Source organism: Mobula hypostoma, chromosome 11 (assembly GCF_963921235.1).
Source record: "Mobula hypostoma chromosome 11, sMobHyp1.1, whole genome shotgun sequence".
Lineage (NCBI taxonomy): Eukaryota > Metazoa > Chordata > Chondrichthyes > Myliobatiformes > Myliobatidae > Mobula > Mobula hypostoma.
In genome coordinates this window covers 38,948,139-38,973,347 of record NC_086107.1, presented here as the reverse complement: position 1 = coordinate 38,973,347, position 25,209 = coordinate 38,948,139, and the positions used below count along the sequence as shown (strand labels likewise).

Sequence of the window (25,209 nt, the reverse complement as noted above, 5' to 3'; positions counted from 1 at the left end):
ATGTCTAAGTTCTTCTGCATTCTACCTGTTTCCTCAACACTACCTGCCTCTCCACCAATCTTCCTATCATCTGCAAACTTGGCAGCAAAGCCATCTATTGTCGTTGATATACAAAATGAAAAGCAGTCCCAACGCCAACCTCTGCAGAACACCATTAGTCACTGACAACCAACCAGAAAAAGATCTTTTTATTCCCACACACTGCTTCCTAGCCAGTGCTCTAACTGTGCCAGTAACTTTCCTGTAATGCCATGGGCTCTCAACTTGGTAAGCATCCTCATGTGTCGCACCTTGTCAAAGGCCTTCTGAAAGTCCAAATATGCTTCCACTGATTCCCCTTTATCTATCCTACTTGTAATCTCCTCAAATAATTCCAACAGGTTGATCAGGCAAGACTTTTCCTTAAGGAAATCATGCTAACTTTGTCCTATCTTGTCCTAGGTCGCCAAGTACTCCACAACCTCATCCTTAACAATTGACTCCAACATCTTCCCAATCACTGAGCTCAGGTTAACTAGCCTATAATTTCTTTTCTGCTGCCTTCCTCCTTTCTTAGAGTGGAGTGACATTTGCAGTTTTCCAGTCCTTTGACACTATGCCAGAGTCCAGTGATAAGTGAAAGATTATTACTAATGCCTCCACAAATATGTGGGCTGTAAGGACACATTTCAGCAGTTATTTGTGCTAGCGTGCCAGCACTGCACATAGTTAATACATTCCAGAAACCAATTTTGGTCTGGTCTTTATGGTTTTCAGGGCTTCCTTCATCATGCCAGTAGCTTCCTCTTGGTTTTCACTACTGTCAGCCATGTAAGCGGAGCCTTAAGAATACTGTCGCACACAGATGCAGAAGCATTCTTCATTGCAGTGTCTGTAATAGTTTTGCTTTACCAGTCAGAGTTATTAGCCTTGAGCTGAACTCCTGTACCTGGAGAACCAGTTGACTAACCCATTGATATGGCCTCTACCCATTGATCTGATTGGCATAGGTAACTCTACCAAGAGCATAGGGCTGTGACTCCAGCCAGCATAGCTCTCCAAATCATTGAGGCACACAAGGCTCTAAACCACAACATGGCTGTGGTCCTCTTGGAAGATGTTATACTTAAACCTAGATATTATTAGATAGTAGTTTGAAGCAGAGGCACAAGCTGACATTTTTGCAAATCTCTAACTCAATCATTTTTCTGTAATCCAGAGGAATTAATCAAAAATTCCTTATACTGAATTTGTCCTATTACAGGAGATTGTTTACGTTTTGAGGATGGACAAGCAGTTCAACTAGAGGATGGATCAACTGCATTTATTCATCATTCACCAAAAGGTAACTTCTTAAAGATTTATTTTATAAAGTGATTATTAGAGAAAACTATAACAATTCATTATTTACTTTGTTTTCTCCATGATTAAGATGGCTATGATCCAAGTGCAGTGCAAGCAGTCCAACTGGAAGATGGAACCACTGCCTATATCCACCATACAATACAAGTTCCGCAATCTGACACCATCCTCACTGTTCAAGCAGATAGTACCTTGGCAGGACTACACACAGGAGAAGCCACAGTAGATCCTGAGACCATCAGTGCGCTTGAGCATTATGCTTCAAAAGTAATTGTCTGTTTAAATCTTAATTCTGTAAAATTACCTGATGCCTCAACTTGACTTTTTGAATTATTTTTATTTTTGTTTTTAATTTAGGTGTTTAGTATAATGTTCAAAAATTCACTTGCTGCGTAGATATAATCTTTAATAATTATCCAATAAACACCATTGGAACATCTGCGTTTAAGGGACAAATTTAATTTGGGTGAGGACTGAAAGAGTGAAATATTAGTTAGTTGGGTCAATCCCAGCAGTTATGAAAAGTAAAATCATTAATCACAAATTATATCACCATTTTGAAAATTGACCATTTTGTCTGATAGCATACAATTTTGTTTTTCTGCAGGTAACTGCTGAAGGGAATGATAGTGTCAGCAGTACAGGACTGGTGAATGAAAATGATCATGAAAAGAAAATGCAGGTAAAGAGATCATTGCTTTTCAGTAAGAACTAGTGCATTAACAGTGATACCATATCTTACAGTGCAGTGATCCTGTGTGTTATACTCAAGAACTGCAGAATAGGTTTAATTTATTCTAGGCTTTCTAAGCCAATAGGCAAGTATTTTTTAAGTAAAAAATAAACACTTGGTGAGAGCTGAGTAAACATTCTTCAGAAATGAATAACAATAGAGTTTTAGTGGCCATTCCAATGTAAAGGATGTGTGGAATAGAGAATCTAGAATTTTATCAGTCTTCTGCGGACTAGGTGTATAATTCTGATTGGAATGGTGTTCAGAAGAGTTGTAAATTGATCAGTATTGGTGAATATAATGCACATCAAACCTTTGAATTGTTTTGAACTTTGCAATTAAACTCCTTTGGTGGTGATAAAGTATTTGACTTCAGTTTTGAACTGGTCAACTCATAGCTGTCTACATGCAGAAGGGGAACTTTTATGTGAACTGGGGTTAATACTCGGTCATTTTTTGACTACTTGTGAGTTTTTTTCTTCTGAAGCAAGTTTTGAGAAAGAAATTTGAAAATTAAATATGCTTGTGGCTAGGCCAAGTAGAAGGAGAGAATAGAAGAGTTTATTTATTTAGAGATACAGCGAGGAATAGGCCCTTCAACCCTTCAGGCTGTACTGCCCAACAATCCCTGATTTAACCCTAACTTAGTCACGGCGCAACTTGCAATGACCAATCAACTTACTAACTGATGCATTTTTGGGCTGTGGGAGAAAACTGGGGCACCTGGAGAAAATCCATGCACTCTGTGAAGAGGACGTATAAACTCCTTACAGAGGACAACAGGATTGAACTCCGAACTCCAATGCCCAGAGCTGTAATAGTATCACGCTAACCGGTAAACTACCATGGCGCTCAGGTTGTTTATTAACAGCTTTATTTAAAATGTTTGCGTCTTTTTAAATATGTATGTACACAAAGACATACCGTATTTTGTAGTGAAACTTAGCAAAGAAATGACCTAAAGTTGGTTTGTAAAGAAAAATAGAAAGGGACAAAACATAGGAGCCTTTTTCTTTAAGGCTTAAATGTGGAAGATTAGAAATAACTTTGAGGGTGAGTAATACTAGGGAAGGTTGTAGTGTGTTGCCTGTGAAGATTTGATTTAATCATGTGGTATCTAATTTTAAAATATGTTGAAAGGCAAAAGGAATTGAATAAAATGCCTTGCATGTCTCTGGCTGAGCTATCTACAGTGAAAAATAATTGGGTATTGGCATTGAAAGTTATAATAATAAAGAACTATGCAAAGAATGACATTTGCGGCCCCTTTAATATAAGAATTCAGATGTGGTCATTTGGAATGCTGTGTGGTTTGGTACCTCTACATGGCAAAAGAAAGGAAGAAGGTGACAAGATTAACCATTTCTCTGAAGATCCTAATCTATTCCATCAGGAAGTTCTCTTTGGGAAAATTGCTTGAAAGAAGTCTCATTGAAATTTTCAAGATGATGGAATTATTAAGTGAAGAAGTGGAAAAGTATTGGAACAGTGAAACAGATTTCTGTGGGATTGGCTTTGATGTGGTCGAGATGATTTGCATACCAGTATTTCTGCGAGCAGCTGATAAATTCTATTATTCTCACAAGATCACAAGACAAAGGAGCAGAAGAAGGCCATTCGGCCCATGGAGTCTGCTCCGCAGCTCCCCCATGAGCTAAACTATTCACCCATCTAGTTCCAATTTCCGGCTTTTACCCCATATCCCTTGTTACCCTGACTAATTAGATACCTGTCAATCTCTTCCTTAAATACCCTCAATGATCGGGCGTCCACAGCCATATGTGGCAACGAATTCCACTAATCCACGACCCTCTGGCTAAAAAAATTTCTCCTCATCTTTGTTTTAACTGGGTACCCTCTAATTCTAAGACTATGGCCTCTTGTCCTGGACTCATCCACCAAGGGAAACAACCTTTCCACATCTACTCTGTCCAACCCTTTCAACATTTGAAATGTTTCTATGAGATCCCCTCTCATTCTTCTATACTCTAATGAATACAATCCAAGAGCCGACAGACGCTCCTCATATGTTAGCCCCTGCATTCCAGGAATCATCCTCGTAAATCTTCTCTGAACTCTCTCCAACATCAGTATATCCTTTCTAAGAAAGGGGGCCCAAAACTGCACACAGTATTCCAAATGAGGTCTTACTAATGCCCCATAGAGCCTCATCAACACCTCCTTACCCTTATACACTATTCCTCTTGAAATGAATGCCAACATAGCATTTGCTTTCCTTACCACCAATCCAACTTGGTGGTTAACCTTTAGGGTATCCTGCACGAGGACCCCCAAGTCCCTTTGCACTTCCGATTTTTGAATTTCCTCCCCATCTAAATAATAATCTGCCCGATTATTTCTTCTTCCGAAATGTACAACCGTACATTTGTCAACATTGTATCTCATCTGCCATTTCTTTGCCCACTCTCCTAAACTGACTAAGTCTCTCTGCAACCTTTCCGTTTCTTCAACATTTCCTGCTCCTCCACCTATCTTGGTGTCATCCGCAAACTTGGCCACAAAACCATTTAATCCATAATCCAAATCATCGATATACATCGTAAAAAGAAGCGGCCCCAACACCGACCCCTGCGGAACACCACTAGTAACCGGCAACCAATCAGAATAGGATCCCTTTATTCCCACCCTTTGCTTTCTGCCTATCAGCCAATGCTCCACCCATTTCAATATCTTTCCTATAATTCCATGGGCTCTCATCTTATTAAGCAGTCTCATATGCGGCACCTTATCGAAGGCCTTTTGAAAATCCAAATACACAACATCCACAGCCTCTCCCTTGTCAATCTTATTCGAGATTACCTCAAAAAATCCCAATAAATTGGTAAGGCAGGATCTTCCCTTCATGAAACCATGCTGGCTTCAGCCTATCTTGTCGTGCACCTCGACGTATTTCATAACCTCGTCCTTGAGGATTGACTCCAATATCTTTCCAACCACCGATGTCAGACTAATAGGTCTGTAATTTTCTTTTTGCCGCCTCCTTCCTTTCTTAAATAGTGGAACTACATTTGCGACCTTCCAGTCCTCTGGAACTATGCCAGAGTCTATTGATTCCTGGAAGATCATTTCCAATGCCTCCACAATCTCCAAAGCCACCTCCTTCAGAACCCTTGGGTGCACCTCATCCAGGCCAGGAGACTTATCTATTCTTAGTCCACTTAGCTTCCCAAGCACTTTCTCTGTAGTTATCTCGACTGTACCTAATTCTATTCCCTGATACCTCTGGCTATCAGGTATATTGCTCATGTCTTCATGTGAAGACTGATGCAAAATACTCATTCAGTTCCTCCGCCATCTCTTTGTTATCCATTATAATTACTCCAGCATCATTTTCATTCGGTCCCATATCTACCCTTGTCACTCTTTTACTCTTCATATATTTTAAAAAAACTCTTAGTATCCTTTTTTATGTTAATCGCCAACTTCCTTTCATAATTCATCTTTTCTTTCCTAATGACTTCCTTAGTTTCTTTCTGTAAGTTTTTAAAGGTCTTCCAGTCCTCATTTTTCCCACTAATTTTTGCTTCCTTGTACGCCGTTTCTTTTGCTTTTATTTTTGCCTTAACCTCTCTCGTTAGCCACATTTGTGCCATTTTTCCATTCATGATTTTCTTTTTTCTTGGAATATATTTTTCCTGCATTTTCCTTATTTCTTGTAGGAATTTCATCCAATTCTGCTCTGCCGTCCCTCCATTTAGTTTACTTTTCCAATTGACTTGGGCCAGTTCCTCTCTCATACCACTGTAATTTCCCCTGTTCCACTGAAACATCGATACACCTGATACCAGCTTCTCCTTTTCAAATTTGAAACTGAACTCAATCATATTATGATCACTACTTCCAAGAGGTTCCTTTACCTCCAGCTCCCTAATCGCCTCAGGTTCGTTACACATTCCTAAACATTCCTACACATTCTATTCCTAAATAGCAGGGCGCTTGTACTTAGAGCCACATAAAACATGGCTGTTTGATCCATAATATCCATGCTGGTTCTCAGGAGTGCAATCCCATTAATCTAAAGCACCCTCCTTTATCCCATACTTCTACATTATATTCTCCTTCACACATGCCCAGCAATTCCCTTTAAATTCTTATTGTCATTAAACTACACCACAATTACGTAACCAACCTATTGTTATGGGTAAGAAAGTATATGTGGTCATGGAAATAATATGCAAATCCCCACAGATCTGAGATTAGCGGCAACCTCTCATCCATGAAAAATAGAAATAATAATTGGATTAATCAGAGTCATCATGAATTGTTGGAAGTAAAATCTATTAGACAGATCTGTTAGAATTTGTGATTGTAACTACCAGAATAGATGAGGGACAGGATGGGTGGGGGGGGGGCAGGTGTACACGTGTAGATGTGATGTATTTTGTCTTCCAGGAGGTGTTTGTTTAGATGTTACATTGGAGGTTATTAATTCAGAGCACATGCAAATTGGAGTAATATACTGACATGGGTGTATAATTAATAAACAGAGAAAATAGTTGAAGTAAATGTGTCATTTTGAAGATGAGCTGCTGTGACTTACGGAGAGCATTGAAGAATTTATTGCTGGGACTCCAACTGTTCAGAATTTTATCAATGACAGGATCAGGTTTAGTATATCCATGTTTGCTGAAGGTGCAAAGCTGGGTGGCAGTGAAAATTGAGAGAAAGATGCAAAAAAAACTTTTGGGGCTTATAGATAAATTAAGTGGAAGTGTGAGGTCATGGCAGATTGAATATGCAACAGTGAAGTGTGAAATCACCCCACTTCTAATGGTGATTGTAAGAAACAGAATTAGAAGTATGCCGGCTCCACCAATCACTAAGAATATGGCTAATATTGTACCTTGGTGCCACTTTCTGACATTTGAGAAATTTTGAACTTTACTGTGCTCACGGACTTCCTTCATCAAGTTATGGTATTGTTACACTGTTTGTAAATAAATGTATAATTATCTGGTTTTGTCAGTTTTTTTCAGTCTTGGTTTGTCCTGTGTTTTGTGATATCACACCGGAGGAAATAATGTATCATTTCTTAATGCATGCATTACTAAATGACAATAAAAGGGGACTATGTGTCTTCATAATCTAACTTTCCTATACTAGCTCATTATTTCCTTAAAATGAAAGTTTGATATGTTTGTGTTCTCCCAGGAGATTATATGGCCAGTGTGTAGACAGTGTTGAAGATCAAGTATCTTAATCATTACATGATGAATAACCAAACTAGACAGACCAACTGTTTTTTTTCCCTGTTTATCTAGTAGAAATATACTACTTACTATGAACTGTAAAGGTTTTTGTGAAAAGTTGGGCAGCAGCATTTCAGAGGAGGAAGGAAGAATAAGAAGGGCAATCTGGACACAAAAGTCATGAAACACCAGGAGTTGATGGGCTGCCTTTGGGCTTTGTCAACATTAGAAATAAAAAGAAAGAAGGGGAAATCCTGGAACTGCTCAAGAGATGTTGGAGCAATGTTCCTCCAAGTAGATGTTCACTATCTTATATTTCAAAGGGAAAAATATGGACGTTAGAGACATGAAGGTACTCCTTGATACTTTGTACTAATAATTCTACTAGGGAATGAATACTGCCTAAACCTTTGAGCAAAAAATAAGCTGCTGTAAGAACTATAGCAAGCAGCCCATATGGAGGCAAAAAAGGAGGTGTCGCCATTCAGTTTTGAAACCCTGTGTCACGACCCAATATATTGAAACATCCCTTTTGCCACTACAGATGCTGTTGACTTACTGAGTTTTTCCTGCAGTTTATTTTCTGCTCCAGTTTCCAACATCTGCATTTTATCGTTTCTCCTGTCTCAACCCTTGATTAACCTGGTTCAAGTAGAAGTATATCACAGAGAAAGAATACATGATTTGTTACAGGAATTACATTTATGTAAAAGACTTCCTGCCCATGTAGCACAGTAATCTGTTTAATTAAATGTCATTAACAGGCGAAATGATTACAGATTTACTAAGAGGGAAATAAGGCTGGCTGTTATTTTTATTACAATGCATGAGTTGTCTTAAAAGTTGTCAGAGCAAAGGAAGGAAGAAAAGCAAAAGTAAACTGGTTAAAATATTTGTTTATGTAGACAATGTAGAGATTGTAGAGATATGTAATTAATATTGATACTAGTTCACTTCCTGAAGTAACTGGGTTACTTTATGTCATACTTTATATAAATCTTGGTGGCGTACTAAGGTTGCCGGCTTCTTGAATGTAGATTTTATGCTGACGTAGCAACAGTTTTCTGCAATTACTGATGCCACTGGATGGAAAAACAGTCATCAACTTTTGCCGATTTACTTTCTAGGTTGTTTATTTGCACTGTACTAACCAATGTAAACACTTTTTAAAACAACTTCTATAGTTTATTTATAGTCAAGCTTTCCATAGAAGGGTTTCTTACTATTGGCTATTTTCCTCCAATTAGGAAAGGAACATAGACCACTCAGAACATTCCCTGAAATTTAATTTTACCAATTACTCCTCTTTCAGATAAGTAACATGTTGAGATATTCTCAGTGCAATAATTAGTTGCTCCACCCCTCCCCCATGCCATTTTAAAAGATGGGCATTATCATTCATTCAGAGCTGATGTTATGAGATCAGGAAATATCACTCTAGTCTAGCAACATTGTACTGTAGCTGATCAGTCTGCTTGAAATCTGGCTCAGTATCTGATGTTTGCCATGCTCCCTTCTGACTCTCTGGAGCTTCATTTCTCATGCTCCTTAACAAATCATAGGGGTCCCAGTTCCCTCATTCTATTCTAACTCACTGGAGCTCTAGTGCCTAGACCCCCTTTAAACTTAGCAGGTTCACCAAAGCATTTATTATTGTATTATATAACATGGTTAAAAATTTGTTTTGGAGTATTAATAGGAATAACATACAGTATTCTCTAATACATTTGATCCAGCATTACCAAAGCCCCATCATATCAGTTTAACAAAGTATATATATAGCTAGGGTGCAGAACAGTATAAATTATATGTATTGCACTGTACTGCTGCCCCAAAAAGAGAAATTCAAATTTGATGACAACTGTGAGGGGCGATGAACCTGATTCTGATATGAGCTTAGAATGGGGGGGTGGGCGGTGGCAGGGAATCAGGGTTGGGAAAAGGGAAAGGGAAAGGGAAATGGGAGGGAGCAGGAAGCACCAGAGGGACTTTCTGTAAAGATCAATAAACTAATTGTTTAGAATGAAATGACCTTGTCTGGTATCTCAGGGCTGAGTGTGTCTGCACCTTGGCACCCCCTGCCTCTGGCCCTCCTTCTCTGTCACCTGTCCCACACTCGTGCGGCGCTCCACCCTTGCCATTCCCAACATCCTTTGCTCTCCCAGATTTACAAATTCACCTTCTGCTCCACGTTGACAAATACAATTCTGTGCAAAAATCTTGGGTACTCTAGTTATACATATGTGCCCAAGACTTGTCCAAGGTTTGTGCAATTTCAAAGGCAGAAATGATAAATTATTAACAGTACTGTACTATAGTAGAAAGTTCAATACAACTTGCTACTGTTCTTTCTCCTAAGATTGTTCTTCAGGGTCATGTGACTGGACGGGTGAGTGCCAAGGCTCAACAACTAGGAGAAAAGGCGTTTCGCTGTGAATATGAGGGCTGTGGAAGACTCTATACTACTGCTCACCATCTTAAGGTAGAATTCAAATGTGCTTCAGCTGACATTGATTCTTACTTTCTAAGTAAAAAGCTCGTGAAATGTATTATTTGCGTCAATGACCAACATGGTCTGCAGATTGTGCTGAGGGCAGCCTGCAACTGTTGCCAACCTGGCATGCCCACAACTCTCTGACCCTTATTAACGTACATTTTTGGAGTGTGGGGTGAAACCAGAGCAGCTAGAGGAAACCCAGGTGGTCATATGGAGAATGTAAAATCTTACATACAGTGGCAGGAATTGAACCCCAATCACAATCCCCTACCTTCCCTCCTTCCTTCCTCCTCCCCCTCAGATTCCCCTTGAATATTTGACCTTTACCCTAAACCTATGACCCATGACCTAGTCTCACCCTACCTGAGGTGAAAAAGCCTCCGTGAATTCACCCTATCTATAATCTCTCATAATTTGGTATATCTCTGTTAGACCTCCCCTCATTCTCCTGCCCTCCAGGGAATAAAATCGTAATCTGTTCAGCCTTTCCCTATAACTCAGGTGCTCAAGACCCTGCAATATCATTGTAAATTTTCTCTGTACTCTTTCAAGTTTATTGATATCGTTCCTGTAGAAGGTGACCAGAACCACCCTCTAAATTTGGCCCCACAAATGTCTTTTACAACTTTAGCATTATGCCCCAACTCACTGCCCTGATTTATGAAGGCCAATGTTCTAAAATTTCTCTTTACAGCTCTATTTTCCTGTGATGCCACTTTCAAGGAATTACGGATTTGTATTCCCAAGTTCCTTTGTTCTATGTCACACCTAGGAGCTCTACCATTCACTTTGTAAGTCTTAGCCCCCTGAAGTGCAACACCTCACACTTACCTGCATTCAATTCCATCTGCCATTTTTCAGCCCATTTTATCAGCCGGTCAAGATCACGCTGCAATCCTTGATAGCCTTCTTCGCTGTCCACTTCACAAATTCATAATCAGTGACGCTAATGACACCTGGAGTACTAATTGTAGTTAACATTATCTAAATTTAGTCTCATATGACAAGATTAAAGTTGTTACTCTTTCCACATTTGATTTGATCAAGACCGAACAAGATTCAGATTTATGTACTTGTCACATGCACATCAAAACAAGGGATAGAAAAATGAGATAGAAGTACAAGATGAATAACTGCTAGCATTGTTTAAGGAAAGCTGCATGGGTCAATACACTGACTGGCTGGCTATGAGAAGACTGTCTAGCATTCTTTCTAATTAAAAATAAAAGATTAAAATTCCAAAAGTTGAAAAAATTACTTTCTGGAATTATCGGTTGCTTGCCTTTGCTTCAAAGGGTAGGCCTGTGCCTTCAGGATGACAAAAAAAATCAGAGGTGTACTTTGTTTTCTCTTACTCTTTACACTAGCCACTTCAAATGAACATTCAATAACTTTGAGCAAGCAGTTATGCTGCAGCCGTAAATGTGCATTAAAGCAGCACTCTGCAATGATTCTATGCCTGTTTGTGCAAGGCCACTCAACAGAGAAATTGAACTGCACAAGAGGCCATCTGAACTATAGTGTCACACTGTGCATAATTAAAGGCTTTTAAATGCACATTGATTCCTCTTTTACAAGCACTTGTTATTGGACTGCAGGGGATGGGTTCATTTAGAAGAAGGCATCAATCTGCAAACTAAAGACTGCATGTTTCTGTAGAACAATTTTTGCAGAAATTATGTCACAACCTGCATTGTGTGCTATTTAACATCACTCAGTATTACAGTGTTGCCTCCGTACTTGCATCTAATACACAGAGAGTGTGGAACTGCTGTACTACTGTGGTATAGACAGTGTCTTATAAATTTCTGTTGTGTAACTTATACAACTAATATCCACCTGCAGCAGAATTAAAACTTTTAATTTATCAGCAGAACATAGATTTCTTAATGCACTTCAGCTTTTATTATATTGTCACAGGTACACGAAAGGGCACATACTGGTGATCGACCATATAGATGCGAGCACCCAGGTTGTGGAAAAGCTTTTGCTACAGGTATATCTATTTCTGTTCTTCATAACGTGAAAGTAAAATTTATGTATCAAGTGTGAGAAAATTTATAACATGGAAGAGATTTAAATTAACATGATAGTATTAATGCAGCACACACAAAATGCTGGAGGAACTCAGCAGGCCAGGCAGTATCTATGGAAAAGTGTAAACAATCGATGTTTCAGGCTGAGACCCTTTCAATATTAATGCTCTCTTTTTGTTGGCTCTCTATTATAAGCAGTTGTAAGATCAAACTTGGTCACTGGGAGAAGAACCAGAACATCATAAAGTGCAGGGTATCAAAGGTCAATGACTCATGATAAGATAAAATTTTTAAAGTGTATTTGGTGTAATACTCTTATTTTGAGAATAAGAATTTGAATACAGAACAATAATAGTTAATTTTTTGTATGACCTTCATGCAGCTACATTTAGATGATGGAGAGCAAGATCCTGGAAAAATGTTAGATGGATAGATATAGATTTAATGGGCCTTAAATATCATGATGGACTGAATGAGTTGAATTTCTTTTTTATTGACGTATTAAAAACAATTAGTCTTAGTCGTATTGGATTTGCTATTTGAGTTAGAGGTTAGGCAGAATCAGGAGCAGAAGGTTGTGCAAGAGTAAAAGTCAGTTATTTGGTTTAAAAAAAATGCCTTTACAAAAAGTAATGTATCATTCAACAAGCTGACGGAACCATACTGAATTTAGGTTCACTGGTTGATTTTTGTAGAGAGTTTTCAAAAGTTCTGAGATTAACAGTTTTCTCTAAATCTAGAAGGGAAGTTGCATCTCCCAGAGTTAGTTGAATTGCCTTCACAGGTGGAGTGAAATTACAGTGTTCTGCTTTCAATTAGTCAGAAGAAATTTATCTCAAGAAATTTATCTCATGCCTTTTGCTTCCTCCTGATGATTCTGTGGGAAGGAGAATATGAGAATATGTGAATGTACAAATTCCACACAAACAGCACTGGAAGTCCAGATTGAACCTGGATCCCTGGGTCTGTGAAACAACCGTACCACTGTGCCACACAATTAATTTTCTTTATTTTACTTCTGAAAGTTCATAAGATGACATGAATTAATGTTCCTAAAAGAATAACATTTAATTTTGATAATTTGAGAAAGTTTTCATTTATCTGTTTAAGTATACCATAATAGCTTAAAATTTATGGTGGGAACTGGGGCTGACATCAGTAAGGAAAGTTTAGATAGCAAAATATTAAATACAGTGGATTCCACTTAATTGGACACATTGAGACCAGTACATTTTGGTCCAAATAAGCGGCTGCCAAAATTAGCCAAAGAATCATGGAAGTAGTTTAAAATGTATTTAAAAAGACAAACTACTGTTTAGCTGAGTAACAAATGTGAGGGTATCCAGGAGTGCCCCTATTAACTGTTTGAAGAGAGACAGAGAGAGACATTCATCATTGATGGTTTGTTTGGAAAGGAGAGAGAGAGACGAAGATTAACAGTTGGACTGTCACTTTAAGGCATTGGAAGTAACTTTGGATTTTTACTGAGTTTGGAGTTGGAGACAGCACCAAGCAGCTCGAAAGTTGCTATGGTGACCGAAGGCAGTGTTCTTTAATGGACACTCGATGTTATGATTTTCAACACATTGTTGAAATTTCTTCAAGGACTTGTTGCCTGCTTGTGCACTCCTTTACAGACAAAGGAAGGAGGGACTCTTTGAATGACAGGTGATGCTCAGCCTGGTGAAATAAATAGGTCAGATGATACAGACCTCAGGACACATGATCTGGACACTGAATGAGCATTGTTGTACCCGCAGAGAAAGTAGGTTTTGGAGGATCGATCAGATGGATTGATCCACATTGCTATTCCAACGGTAAAGAAGGGGTTGACTGGTGGGGAGTTGTCTATGTTTCCACCCTTGCTGGGGTGATAGCTCCACCACAGAAGATCAGTCCCCCTGGTTAAAGTCACAGTCGGTGACTTGTGAAGGATTTTGGAGGAGGACGAGAAGATCGACGGCATCAGCTCACCTGAGGACTCGACTCGACTCTCTCCCCCCTCCCCCCTCGCCCCCCTCCACTCAACTAAATACCACGAACTGAACTTTACTCAACATCGTAAGACTGTATCTTTTTACCCCTAGACTTAAAGAAGCTTGGTTTTTCATACACATATATTCCACACTTACTTTTATATATAATCATTGCTAACCTGTTTGATTTATTTACATTTATATTACTGTATTGCGTAGTTACTAATAAATAGTAGTAGTTTATAGCAATATGAGACTCCAAAGTGTTTTCCATCTCTGCTGGTTCTTTATCCCCGTCACGGGGTCCGTGACACAAATATGTATTTAAATGAAATACATAGCAAATTAGAATATTATCAATACTACTACAGTGCTATAAAACTGTGTATTAGTTCGTATCGGTTACCTATGGAGGAATTTATGCAATGAACACTACCGTGTTCTTTTGACTGTAAATTAACAAAACCAGCGCAGATACCTAATGCAGATAATGGGACTGCCTGCATACAATGTTTTCATCCATTGCTTCCTCCAGATCTTCATTTTCATTGTAACATTCAAAATGATTGTGGATACCTTCAAATTTTTGATAGTGAAATTGTTTTGTTTTCACTCCCAGCCGTTTTTGGCAACCCCATGCATAAATACTTGAAACTTCAGTGAGCAAAACAATTCTGAATTTTCTTACTGCTTATTTCTCACCAACTATCTGTGACAAAGTTCACTCCTTTTTGAACACAAACGCACCCAAGTGATGTTATTTAAAAACTCTTCATTCTAAGCACAGTGTGGTGTCTAATGGCCACACAAGTGCACACGACTAATGCGAACTGTCGACATTTCGGGCTTAGATCCTTCATCAGGACCTGTCACTGTGATAGTCATATAGTTCTATGATTCTTCCATCTTCATCTAATGAACTTCAAAATTGTTACATCTGATAAGCAATGGTTCTGTCTTCTACTGTTGATTTTATGTAAAATGGAAAGTGCAAAATACTCAGTAAGCCAGAAGTTTGAGGAGAGAAACAGTTCCTGGTTCAGCTCACTGACCTTTCAGCAGTTAAGTCAATATTTCAGATTTCCAACTTCTACAACAATTTGATTATATATGATTTTGTGATATTTATAAATGTTGACACTTCTCACTAAAATAGTGTTGGTCTGATTTCCGGTATGATTTAAACTCATAAACCTCTAGCTTTTGTGTATCTACATTCTTTTAGTGATAAAGCTTAATATTCAAAACAGAAGTCCTTGTTTCTGCATCATTGCCTCCACTTGGTGTCATGATTTTATACTAGTAATAGTATGGTACCAAATCTGGATTATGGATCAAAAATAACTCCCTCTTAGCAGATGCATTCAAAATTGATTTCACAAATAACATGAAATTTTCTCTACATTCTTAAATATTGCTTCACGACATAATGTTGAGGTAACAAAAGTAGGCTCTATTAGCATCCTTAAGACTCTTTACCTGCACGTTTGCTGTACAGACCAGGAGAGTGAAAGTTGGTGGGCTAATTGAATGTGGGAGTATCAAGCAAACCCTGACCTGTATTTATCCACACCACAGAGCAGCGATCTTCTTCACTTCTTAGCCATAGGTGCTGAGACCACTTGTCTCTGCTGCAGTCCTACAGATTTAAGACAGTACAGCTTAGTACTGTGGATTGAGATATATTTATCTAATCGAACTATTTTAGGATACTGATGTTGTACCTCATGTTAAAGGAACTGAAAGGCTTACCAGTACCTTCACTTTCTCTTCCTTTCGCTCATTTTATTTTCTCTGTTCCCTCAAGATCACAATTAAATTCCCTTCTTTTAGCCAACTTTACATGTGAATCTGGAGGATGATTGTAATTGGACTAAATGAATATCAAAGGACCCCAGCCTATTTTCTTTCACTCTGAGTTAGTGTTTTTCCTGAGGAAAAAGTTAGTCAGTAGAACATCTGGTTAACTATCAAATTTAGAACTCAGTGTTTTAGGCTTAAGTTACTGTTGATCGAATAATCTCTAACTTTGGTAATTGCTTTGACTTACTAGTTGAGACAAGTGAGATCAAATAGCTCAAAGCTGATTATGGCTAATTAGTGTGTCCAAAATTGTGGGGGGAGAAACCATTTTGTTGCTGCAGCTTGCTACTGAATTTATCATTTAGTGAAGTAAATAATTGTAATGTTTATAAAAATAACATTTTATGTGGTTTTTGCTTCTTAAAAGTTGTTGCTTTCCACCCACATAATGATGACATTTCAAAATGAAATTATATAAATTTGTTCTAGTACAGTTACTCTAACACTAAGTGCTCCTTCCTCTCCTCCCACATTTGCATATGATTTTTTTACGGTAGTAATTAGCTTTTACCTTTTAGGTAGTTTGTATGTTCTCAGGTTTTACAATGAATTTCCAATTTTCCACTTATTTAATAATCTGTAAGAATTTTTTAAAAAACTTCACATTGCATTAAAAATGAAGGTAGACTACTAATATAAAATGCTCCCATATCTGACAGCTGTTGCATTTGGAAAAAATCACTGAATCATGCTTAACAGATATCAGTTCTGTGATGCTTGCTTATGTTCACCTACTGTCTTACATACACTATGGCACTTCACAACTATTTTGCAGACAGACTTTTTCATGCCATTATGTGTTTGTATTTTAGGCTATGGATTAAAAAGCCATACAAGAACCCATACAGGAGAAAAGCCATATAGATGCCCAGAAGAAAGCTGTGACAAAGCATTTAAAACCTCAGGGGACCTACAAAAACATATCCGAACACACACAGGTAAAACAAGACATAAATTTTAAATGTCATGAAAATGCATTTTTTATTGTTTGTGAAGTTACCAGAGCATCATTTCATGTTAGCTTTTCTTTACATTCTAAATGAAAGATACAAAATGATGTAGCTTGATTAGCACCCTCCTTAGTTGCCTCCTGTCTTTTTCTTATGGACTGGTTAAGTGCTCTGTAATGACAGCAGTACTTAAAAAATAAATAAATGCATGCATATAAACATATATATAGTCACTTGCTGTCAGGGGAAGTCTTGCCATAAACAATAACACTTTATACAATGCATAAGATAATTTTGACTATTTTCTCTATATTTTACAATTACCTGTGCATACATTACAAATCAATGTTAACTGCTATGTAGTTCACATAATTCATGGAAAATCTGATAATACCAGTTTCCACCAGTCATTCACAGTGACACTACTAAGCTTGATCTTACTTTTTACTTATAGTGTGTTAAAATACACCCAGGAGATTTGCGGTTGCATTATTGAACAATATTTTATGGAGTGAATCATGTGGAGATGTGGTAGATGTAGCAAGGTAGGAATATTCTAGAAGGGATAAAGAACAGTTAATGAAGGAATATCAAACTTTTGGAATCCTGAAGGGATGCAGTGATGAAAATTGTAGGTGTTCATTGAGGACAGAATTGGAAGTGTACTGCTATTTTGGTTGGAAAAAAATTAGAGATGATGAAAGCAAGGTTATAGTGGCATTTCGAAACAAGGATAACACTGTGAAAATGCTGCATTGCTTAATCAGGAGCCAATGTACTTGGTGCAAGTTGGGGAATGGGTACCTGAGTTTTCAATAATTTATTTATTTTATTTATTAGAAATACAGCATGGTAACAGGCTGGTAGACGATAAAATAAGAAGGGCAGAGTGCAGCAAACTGCCCGTTCAAAAGCTCGCATCTGTACTGTACTAGATCCTTATCTTCTTTGAAAGCTCCTAAATCCATTTGCTGTTATGTCCACCAATTTTTGATTTCAATCCACCTGTTCTAGATTCTTTTCAAATCACTGAAATTAGTTAAATTGTTTTATGAAAAAGTTAACAGTTTATTGAATTTAATTGATTCAGTGGTTCTGAATCTAATGATAATGTGATTGATGTTAATCAAATATTTCTTTAAGTAAACTCAATTTGCCCTATTTAATTTTGCAACTATATCTATCCATGCATTCTCCTTCATATGAGTGTAAACTCAAGTGAGGAAGTGCTGTACACCTATCAGATCATTTCTGTTCTTTTATACTGTTGCTCTATGTGTATATATTAATATTACCACTCTTATCATTTTTATTTGTCTGGAAATATTCTCTTTTGTCTTCTTCCTGTTCTTAGTATTCATTATGCGGTTTTTTATGAAATGCCAAATTTAAACTTTTTTTCTGATGTAGTTTGTTGAAACAGTTATTGATAGCAGCAAGATTTTAACCATTGAAGAGAGCCTAACATTTTTCTAGACCAACTACTTTGCAGACTCATCATTTCTAATGCAATCAAACCGATCAGGTAATAAGAGAATTCCATTTACCCAGTTCTTAACAACAAAAGAACAGAATTTTGATTAGTAAACAACAGGAATTCTGCAGATGCTGGAAATTCAAGCAACATACATCAACATACAGCTTGCTCCTGCCCCACCGAACTCGTTTCTGCATACCTCGACACTGTTTTATCACCCCTTGTTCAATCCCTTCCGACCTATGTTCGTGACACTTCTCACGCTCTTAAACTTTTCGATGATTTTAAGTTCCCTGGCCCCCACCGCTTTATTTTCACCATGGATGTCCAGTCCTTATATACTTCCATCCCCCATCAGGAAGGTCTCAAAGCTCTACGCTTCTTTTTGGATTCCAGACCTAATCAGTTCCCCTCTACCACCACTCTGCTCCGTCTAGCGGAATTAGTCCTTACTCTTAATAATTTCTCCTTTTGCTCCTCCCATTTCCTCCAAACTAAAGGTGTAGCTATGGGCACCCGTATGGGTCCTAGCTATGCCTGCCCTTTTGTTGGGTTTGTGGAACAATCTATGTTCCGTGCCTATTCTGGTATCTGTCCCCCACTTTTCCTTCGCTACATCGACGACTGCATTGGCGCTGCTTCCTGCACGCATGCAGAACTCGTTGACTTTATTAACTTTGCCTCCAACTTTCACCCTGCCCTCAAGTTTACTTGGTCCATTTCCGACACCTCCCTCCCCTTTCTAGATCTTTCTGTCTCTGTCTCTGGAGACAGCTTATCCACTGATGTCTACTATAAGCCTACTGACTCTCACAGCTATCTGGACTATTCCTCTTCTCACCCTGTCTCTTGCAAAAACGCCATCCCCTTCTCGCAATTCCTCCGTCTCCGCCGCATCTGCTCTCAGGATGAGGCTTTTCATTCTAGGACGAGGGAGATGTCTTCATTTTTTAAAGAAAGGGGCTTCCTTTCCTCCACTATCAACTCTGCTCTTAAACGCATCTCCCCCATTTCACGTACATCTGCTCTCACTCCATCCTCCCACCACCCCACTAGGAATAGGGTTCCCCTGGACCTCACCTACCACCCCACCAGCCTCCGGGTCCAACATATTATTCTCCGTAACTTCCGCCACCTCCAACGGGATCCCACCACTAAGCACACCTTTCCCTCCCCCCCCCCTGCATTCCGCAGGGATCGCTCCCTACACAACTCCCTTGTCCATTCGTCCCCCCCATCCCTCCCCACTGATCTCCCTCCTGGCACTTATCCGTGTAAGCGGAACAAGTGCTGCACATGCCCTTACACTTCCTCCCTTACCACCATTCAGGGCCCCAAACAGTCCTTCCAGGTGAGGCATCACTTCACCTGTGAGTCGACTGGGGTGATATACTGCGTCCGGTGCTCCCGATGTGGCCTTTTATATATTGGTGAGACCCGACGCAGACTGGGAGACCGCTTTGCTGAACATCTATGCTCTGTCCGCCAGAGAAAGCAGGATCTCCCAGTGGCCACACATTTTAATTTCACGTCCCATTCCCATTCTGACATGTCTATCCATGGCCTCCTCTACTGTAAAGATGAAGCCACACTCAGGTTGGAGGAACAACACCTTATATTCCGTCTGGGTAGCCTCCAACCTGATGGCATGAACATCGACTTCTCTAACTTCCACTAAGGCCCCACCTCCCCCTCGTACCCCATCTGTTACTCATTTTTATACACATTCTTTCTCTCACTCTCCTTTTTCTCCCTCTGTCCCTCTGAATATACCTCTTGCCCATCCTCTGGGTCACCCCCCCCTTGTCTTTCTTCCCGGACCTCCTGTCCCATGATCCTCTCGTATTCCCTTTTGCCTATCACCTGTCCAGCTCTTGGCTCTATCCCTCCCCCTCCTGTCTTCTCCTATCATTTTGCATCTCACCCTCCCCCTCCAGCTTTCAAATCCCTTACTCACTCTTCCTTCAGTTAGTCCTGACGAAGGGTCTCGGCCTGAAACGTCGACTGCGCCTCTTCCTATAGATGCTGCTTGGCCTGCTGCGTTCACCAGTAACTTTGATGTATGTTGCTTGAATTTTGATTAGTGTTTGGCTTTAGCCAGAGTAGCATATTTATTTTAATACATAGTTTAAAAACTCTTGGTTGGGGACTTCAGTAATAATGAGGCAGACTTGGTGTGAAACCACATGTGTCAAGCATGAATCACTAAGTAAGTAGTCAATTTTCTATCTGAAAACACATTGTAGAGCTACTGCTATCCCATCTAATTTCAAGAATACTCCAGGCACCATGAGCAAAATGATTGACTTTTTGTTTTTGAACAATTCTGTTGTCATTGTCTATTGTTGGAGTGGGTTGTCTTCATGGAGCACAATGTGAAAAGGCAGCATTAAATAAAACATATTTGGACAGAGCAACAAAGTAAATCTGTTACTTTAGTATTACTAAATACACTGACATTACATTCAAAAGCAAAGCCAAATAAGAAAACTCAGAACAAAAATGTTTAAACAGTTTCAAAGTTTAAAGGAAATTAATATAAAAGATTGAGGGAAAAAAAAGAAAAAATGGAATAAAGTAAGCAAAATGAAATGCAAGAGAAAGGATATTGACAGGAATAAAGATTAAATCATAAAGAATATATTTTTGCAAGGGAACAAGGTAAAAGTAGAGTATAACCTTAGTTATTGTCAGTGTACCTTCATTTTCAAATACAGTGTGCAGAAGTCTTAGGCACATATTTATAGCGGGGGTGCCGAAGACTTGATGGTAATTGTATGTATTGCACTGTAATGCTGCTGCTGCAAAAAAAAAATCTCATCATGTGAGTTCAAAGTAAATTTATCATCAAAGTACATGTATTGTCACCATGTACAGCCCTGAGATTTATGTATTTTTGTGCAGGCATAGTCAATAAATCAATAATAGAATAATAACCATAATATAATCAATGAAAGACCACACCAACTTGGGCGTTCAACCAGTGAGCAAAAGACAGCAAACTTCTGAGTCTACTTTGTTAACTTGAGTTTTGATTAATGCAAGGGGATTGCCTGCAGTTCTAATTATTGCAATTGGAGCCATGTATGTACAGTCAGCCCTCCGTATCCGCAGGGGATTGGTTCTGGGACCCCCCGTGGATACCAAAATTCGCGGATGCTCAGGTCCCTTATATAAAATGGCGTAGTATTTGCATATAACCTACGCACATTCTCCCGTATACTTTAAATCATCTCTAGATTACTTACAATACCTAATACAATGTAAATGCTATGTAAATAGTTGTTATACTGTATTGTTTAGGGAATAATGACAAGAAAAAAAAGTCTGTACATGTTCAGTACAGATGCAACCATCGTAGCTCTTCTGGGAATGCTGATGCTGCCTCAGCAAAAATAGCATTCAGCGTTTGTTTTGCAGCGAGCCATTATAGAGCACGCCATAGCTTTGAACTGCGTGAGATTTTCGCTACGATTGACAGTGCTGCAAGGATTGCAGAAAAATATGACTTTAATTTTGAAAGGGCAGGTAGATTTAGGGCAGGTTTGCGGAATGTTTTGAGTGCTTACAAAGAACTGTATGATTGAAAAATGCGTGAACCTTCCACTGTGCTCGCTGTTTTCCGGATTCTGGTAAGTGAAACTACACTGTACTGTACATACATTATTTCTGCTTTATATAGACTGTGTATTTATCATATCATTCCTGTTTTTACTATATGTTAGTGTTATTTTAGGTTTTATGTGTTATTTGGTATGATTTGGTAGGTTATTTTTTGGGTCTGGGAATGCTCAAAAACTTTTCCCATATAAACTAATGGTAATTGCTTCTTCGTCTTAAGCCATTTCCGCTCTACTTTCTGATAGCAGGGGAAACCTGTACAGTATTTTCAGTCTGCAGTTGGTTGAATCCACGGATGCGGAACCCGCGAATACGGAGGGCCGACTGTATCTGTTTCCAGTCTCAGTGAAAAGCACATCAAACTAGTGTTTCAAGCAATATATCAATTTCCAAGGCTGCACAGGATCATCTGTCATTGTTACCTTGTTAATTCCTGAAGAATACTTTGAACTAATAGTTCTTAACATAAAGCATGTATGCTACCAGCTAAGCCAAGTTAAGACTAAAGAAACATTTTAAAAGCTAGTATGTATGCTTCAGTTGCAGCTGGATATTTATCAGTTTATCTGCTAATGTTAGGTCGTTTTAATATATACAGGTGTACATTCCTTTATCCGAAATTCTGAAATTCAAAATGCTCCGAAAACCAAAGTTTTTTTCGCCAACAGCCAATGTCACTCGGGTGTGACGTGGCAGCACTAGCAGAGGCCACCAGACGTCAGTTGTGGCTCAGCGCTCGTACTGGTTACATGTGCATTTGCTGTTCACTGACATTTTGTGTTCACTGTTGACTTGGTGTTTAATTTCACTGTGAAAATGTCAAAGAGAGCTGCAGATACCCTATGGGTAACAATGAGAAGGAATCGTCTCTATCAATAACATAGAAAGTGGAGTTATTGCAGAAGCTTGATCGGGTGTGTCTGTGCGGCGTCTTACTGAAGAAAATAGTGTCGGAACTACCACTGTATATGATTTAAATAAACAGAAAGACAAGTTACTGAAATTTTATAGTAACAGTGACGTTCTACATTTATTCCAATAAATCATTTACCACGTGTTTGATTCGGTTCATTTGAAGCTGTATATTTTTATGTTTTATTGAATGTCTTTGTTGGAAATAAAATTTCTTCTTGTCATTATTCCCTAAACAATACAGTATAACAATTATTTACATAGCATTTACATTGTATTTGGTACTATAAGGAACCTAGAGATGATTTAACGTATACCGGAGGATGTGCATAGGTTTGGTGCACCACTGGGTCTTAAAGTCCACTGCACTGAGACGGGTTAACTAAGGGACTTGAGCATATGTGTTTTTTGGTATCAGGGTGGTGGGGTCTGAAATCCGAAAAGTTCTGAATTCTGAAATGCAACTGGCCCCAAGGATTTCGGATAAGGGATCCAAACTGCACAGTCCTACACAAGAGATTGAGTTGGTGTAATAGCCAGTAAAGTGAATTCATATGAGGCACAATAACAATTAGGTTTTGGTGTACCATGATCAATATTATGTTCCATAACAATGAATTACTTGGCTGATCTAGTCAGTGTTAATGTATCATCTCACATAGTGACTCCAATTTGCTGCTGCTTCATTTAACCCTGACCCTTCATTAACCTCTACTTTAGTAATCAGCATTTTTATTTGTTCGAATTAAATCAATTTCAGTCACTAATTCTTGTTTTCTGTTATCTCAGAACCCTATGTGTGTCAAATTCCTCCTGTTCTTAAATTTTTTACATATAATTTTTAGCTACTATGATTCTCTTATTCTAGACCTCTTCATGCCTGGAAGTAGTTTTTGTACTCTTCCTATAATAAAATCATCCCTTAATCTTCTCTGTTCTAATGGGAAAACCTTAGTTTTTCAGGGAATATCTTCTATTTTCACAGAGTGGCAAATATTCAGAACATTTTCATGCAACTAATTTAAAAACAAGAAACTGAATGGCAGCAATTTTCTATCCATTTAGTTGTTTTTTTCTAACCAGCTAAATACCCAAAATAACTAAGCCTGAAATAATAAATAGTCTTTTGTTTTGTTTTAGTACTGTAACTTCAGATTATTATTGTAAGGACATTTATTGAGATGTTACAGTATTCCCTTGTCAGATGACTTTTTATTATGTATGTAGCTATAAGGTTGTAAATTTACTTGTCGGCTAATAATTGCAAATACTTTACTGCAATAATGTGCTTTTTATTAAATTGTGTCTATTTTGGTTTCACACATGTCACATTTTATCTGACAAACAGGTGAAAGGCCATTCAAATGCCCTTTTGAAGGCTGTGGCAGATCATTCACCACATCAAATATTCGGAAAGTGCATATTCGGACTCATACAGGTGAAAGGCCTTATTTCTGTCCAGAGGCAGGCTGTGGGCGAGCCTTTGCTAGTGCAACCAATTACAAGAATCACATGAGAATACACACAGGTATTGATAAGAGTAAACTATTGCTGGTCATTTGAAGTTATGTTTTACTTATCCATTTAAGCTGTTTGATATTAGGTTAATTCAGTTTTACAAAAACCTCTAGGATTGAATAATTACCATAACCTTCAGTAAAGATAGTTATAGTTTCTCCCCACTTCCCCAGATGTCACAGTGGGTGAGAAGGTATTTAGCCAATAGTAAGGCCTCAACCAACATTTAAAAAACAACTATTAAGAAACAATATGTAACAATTTGGGAATAAAGTGTGATTTGTCTTGCAATTCCCACCCTACTACGGTTCTTTAAAAAAATTTTAATCCAATAACTTTTTTTTTAAAAGATAATCACTATAATCATTTGGTGCACACAGAACAAGGTTGCATTTTGATTTGTATTCTCTAACCATAAAAGGTTCACTTTTTTAATGTTCAAAAGAATGTGAAAACTTTAAATCTGTAGTTTAGTAAGGAAGGAGTTTATATTGGTAGTATAGTTGGTTCCTCACTTATCAAGCAATGATTAGAAATACCTAGCAGTAGCTTTGCAGGTTTGACTTTAAAAACTTTGAACCTAGATTCAAGAACACCACATGAGGCATAAAACTTGTTGACTGTTAGTCCAGTTAGGTCAGCAATGCAGTGAACATTGTCTCCTTTTACAATAAAACCTTAAGACATAGGAGCTAATTAGACCATTTGGCCCATCAAGTCTGCTCCACCATTTGATTGTTGCTGATTTGTTTTCACTTTTAACCACTCTCCTGCCTTCTTTTTGTAACCTTTGATGCCTTTAATAATTGAGAACCTATCAGCCTCTGCTTTAAATATATCCAGTGACTTGGCTTCCACAGCCATCAATGCAAAGCATTCCACAGATTCATCACCCTCTGACTAAAGAAATTCCTCCTCACCTGTTCTTAAGGTATGTCCTTCTGTTCTGAAATTGTGTCTTCTGGTCCTAGATTCTCCCACTATTAGAAACGTACTCTCCACATCCCATCTATCTAGGCCTTTCCATATTCGGTAGGTTTCAGTGAGAATCCCCTCTTTCTTCCAAACTCCAATT

At 38.4% G+C, this 25,209-nt stretch overlaps 1 protein-coding gene across 3 annotated transcripts in view; it reads left to right on the top strand.

The window, feature by feature from the left end:
- znf143b (zinc finger protein 143b) overlaps nt 1–25,209 on the top strand; it is a 65,706-nt gene that overhangs the window by 27,131 nt on the left and 13,366 nt on the right. For all 3 annotated transcript variants that reach the window (XM_063061857.1, XM_063061858.1, XM_063061859.1), the window contains 7 exons: nt 1,244–1,324; nt 1,412–1,608; nt 1,949–2,023; nt 9,644–9,766; nt 11,702–11,777; nt 16,469–16,594; nt 23,965–24,144. In XM_063061857.1, coding sequence (XP_062917927.1) covers nt 1,244–1,324; nt 1,412–1,608; nt 1,949–2,023; nt 9,644–9,766; nt 11,702–11,777; nt 16,469–16,594; nt 23,965–24,144 — 858 coding nt within the window. The remainder of the gene's footprint in view (nt 1–1,243; nt 1,325–1,411; nt 1,609–1,948; nt 2,024–9,643; nt 9,767–11,701; nt 11,778–16,468; nt 16,595–23,964; nt 24,145–25,209) is intronic.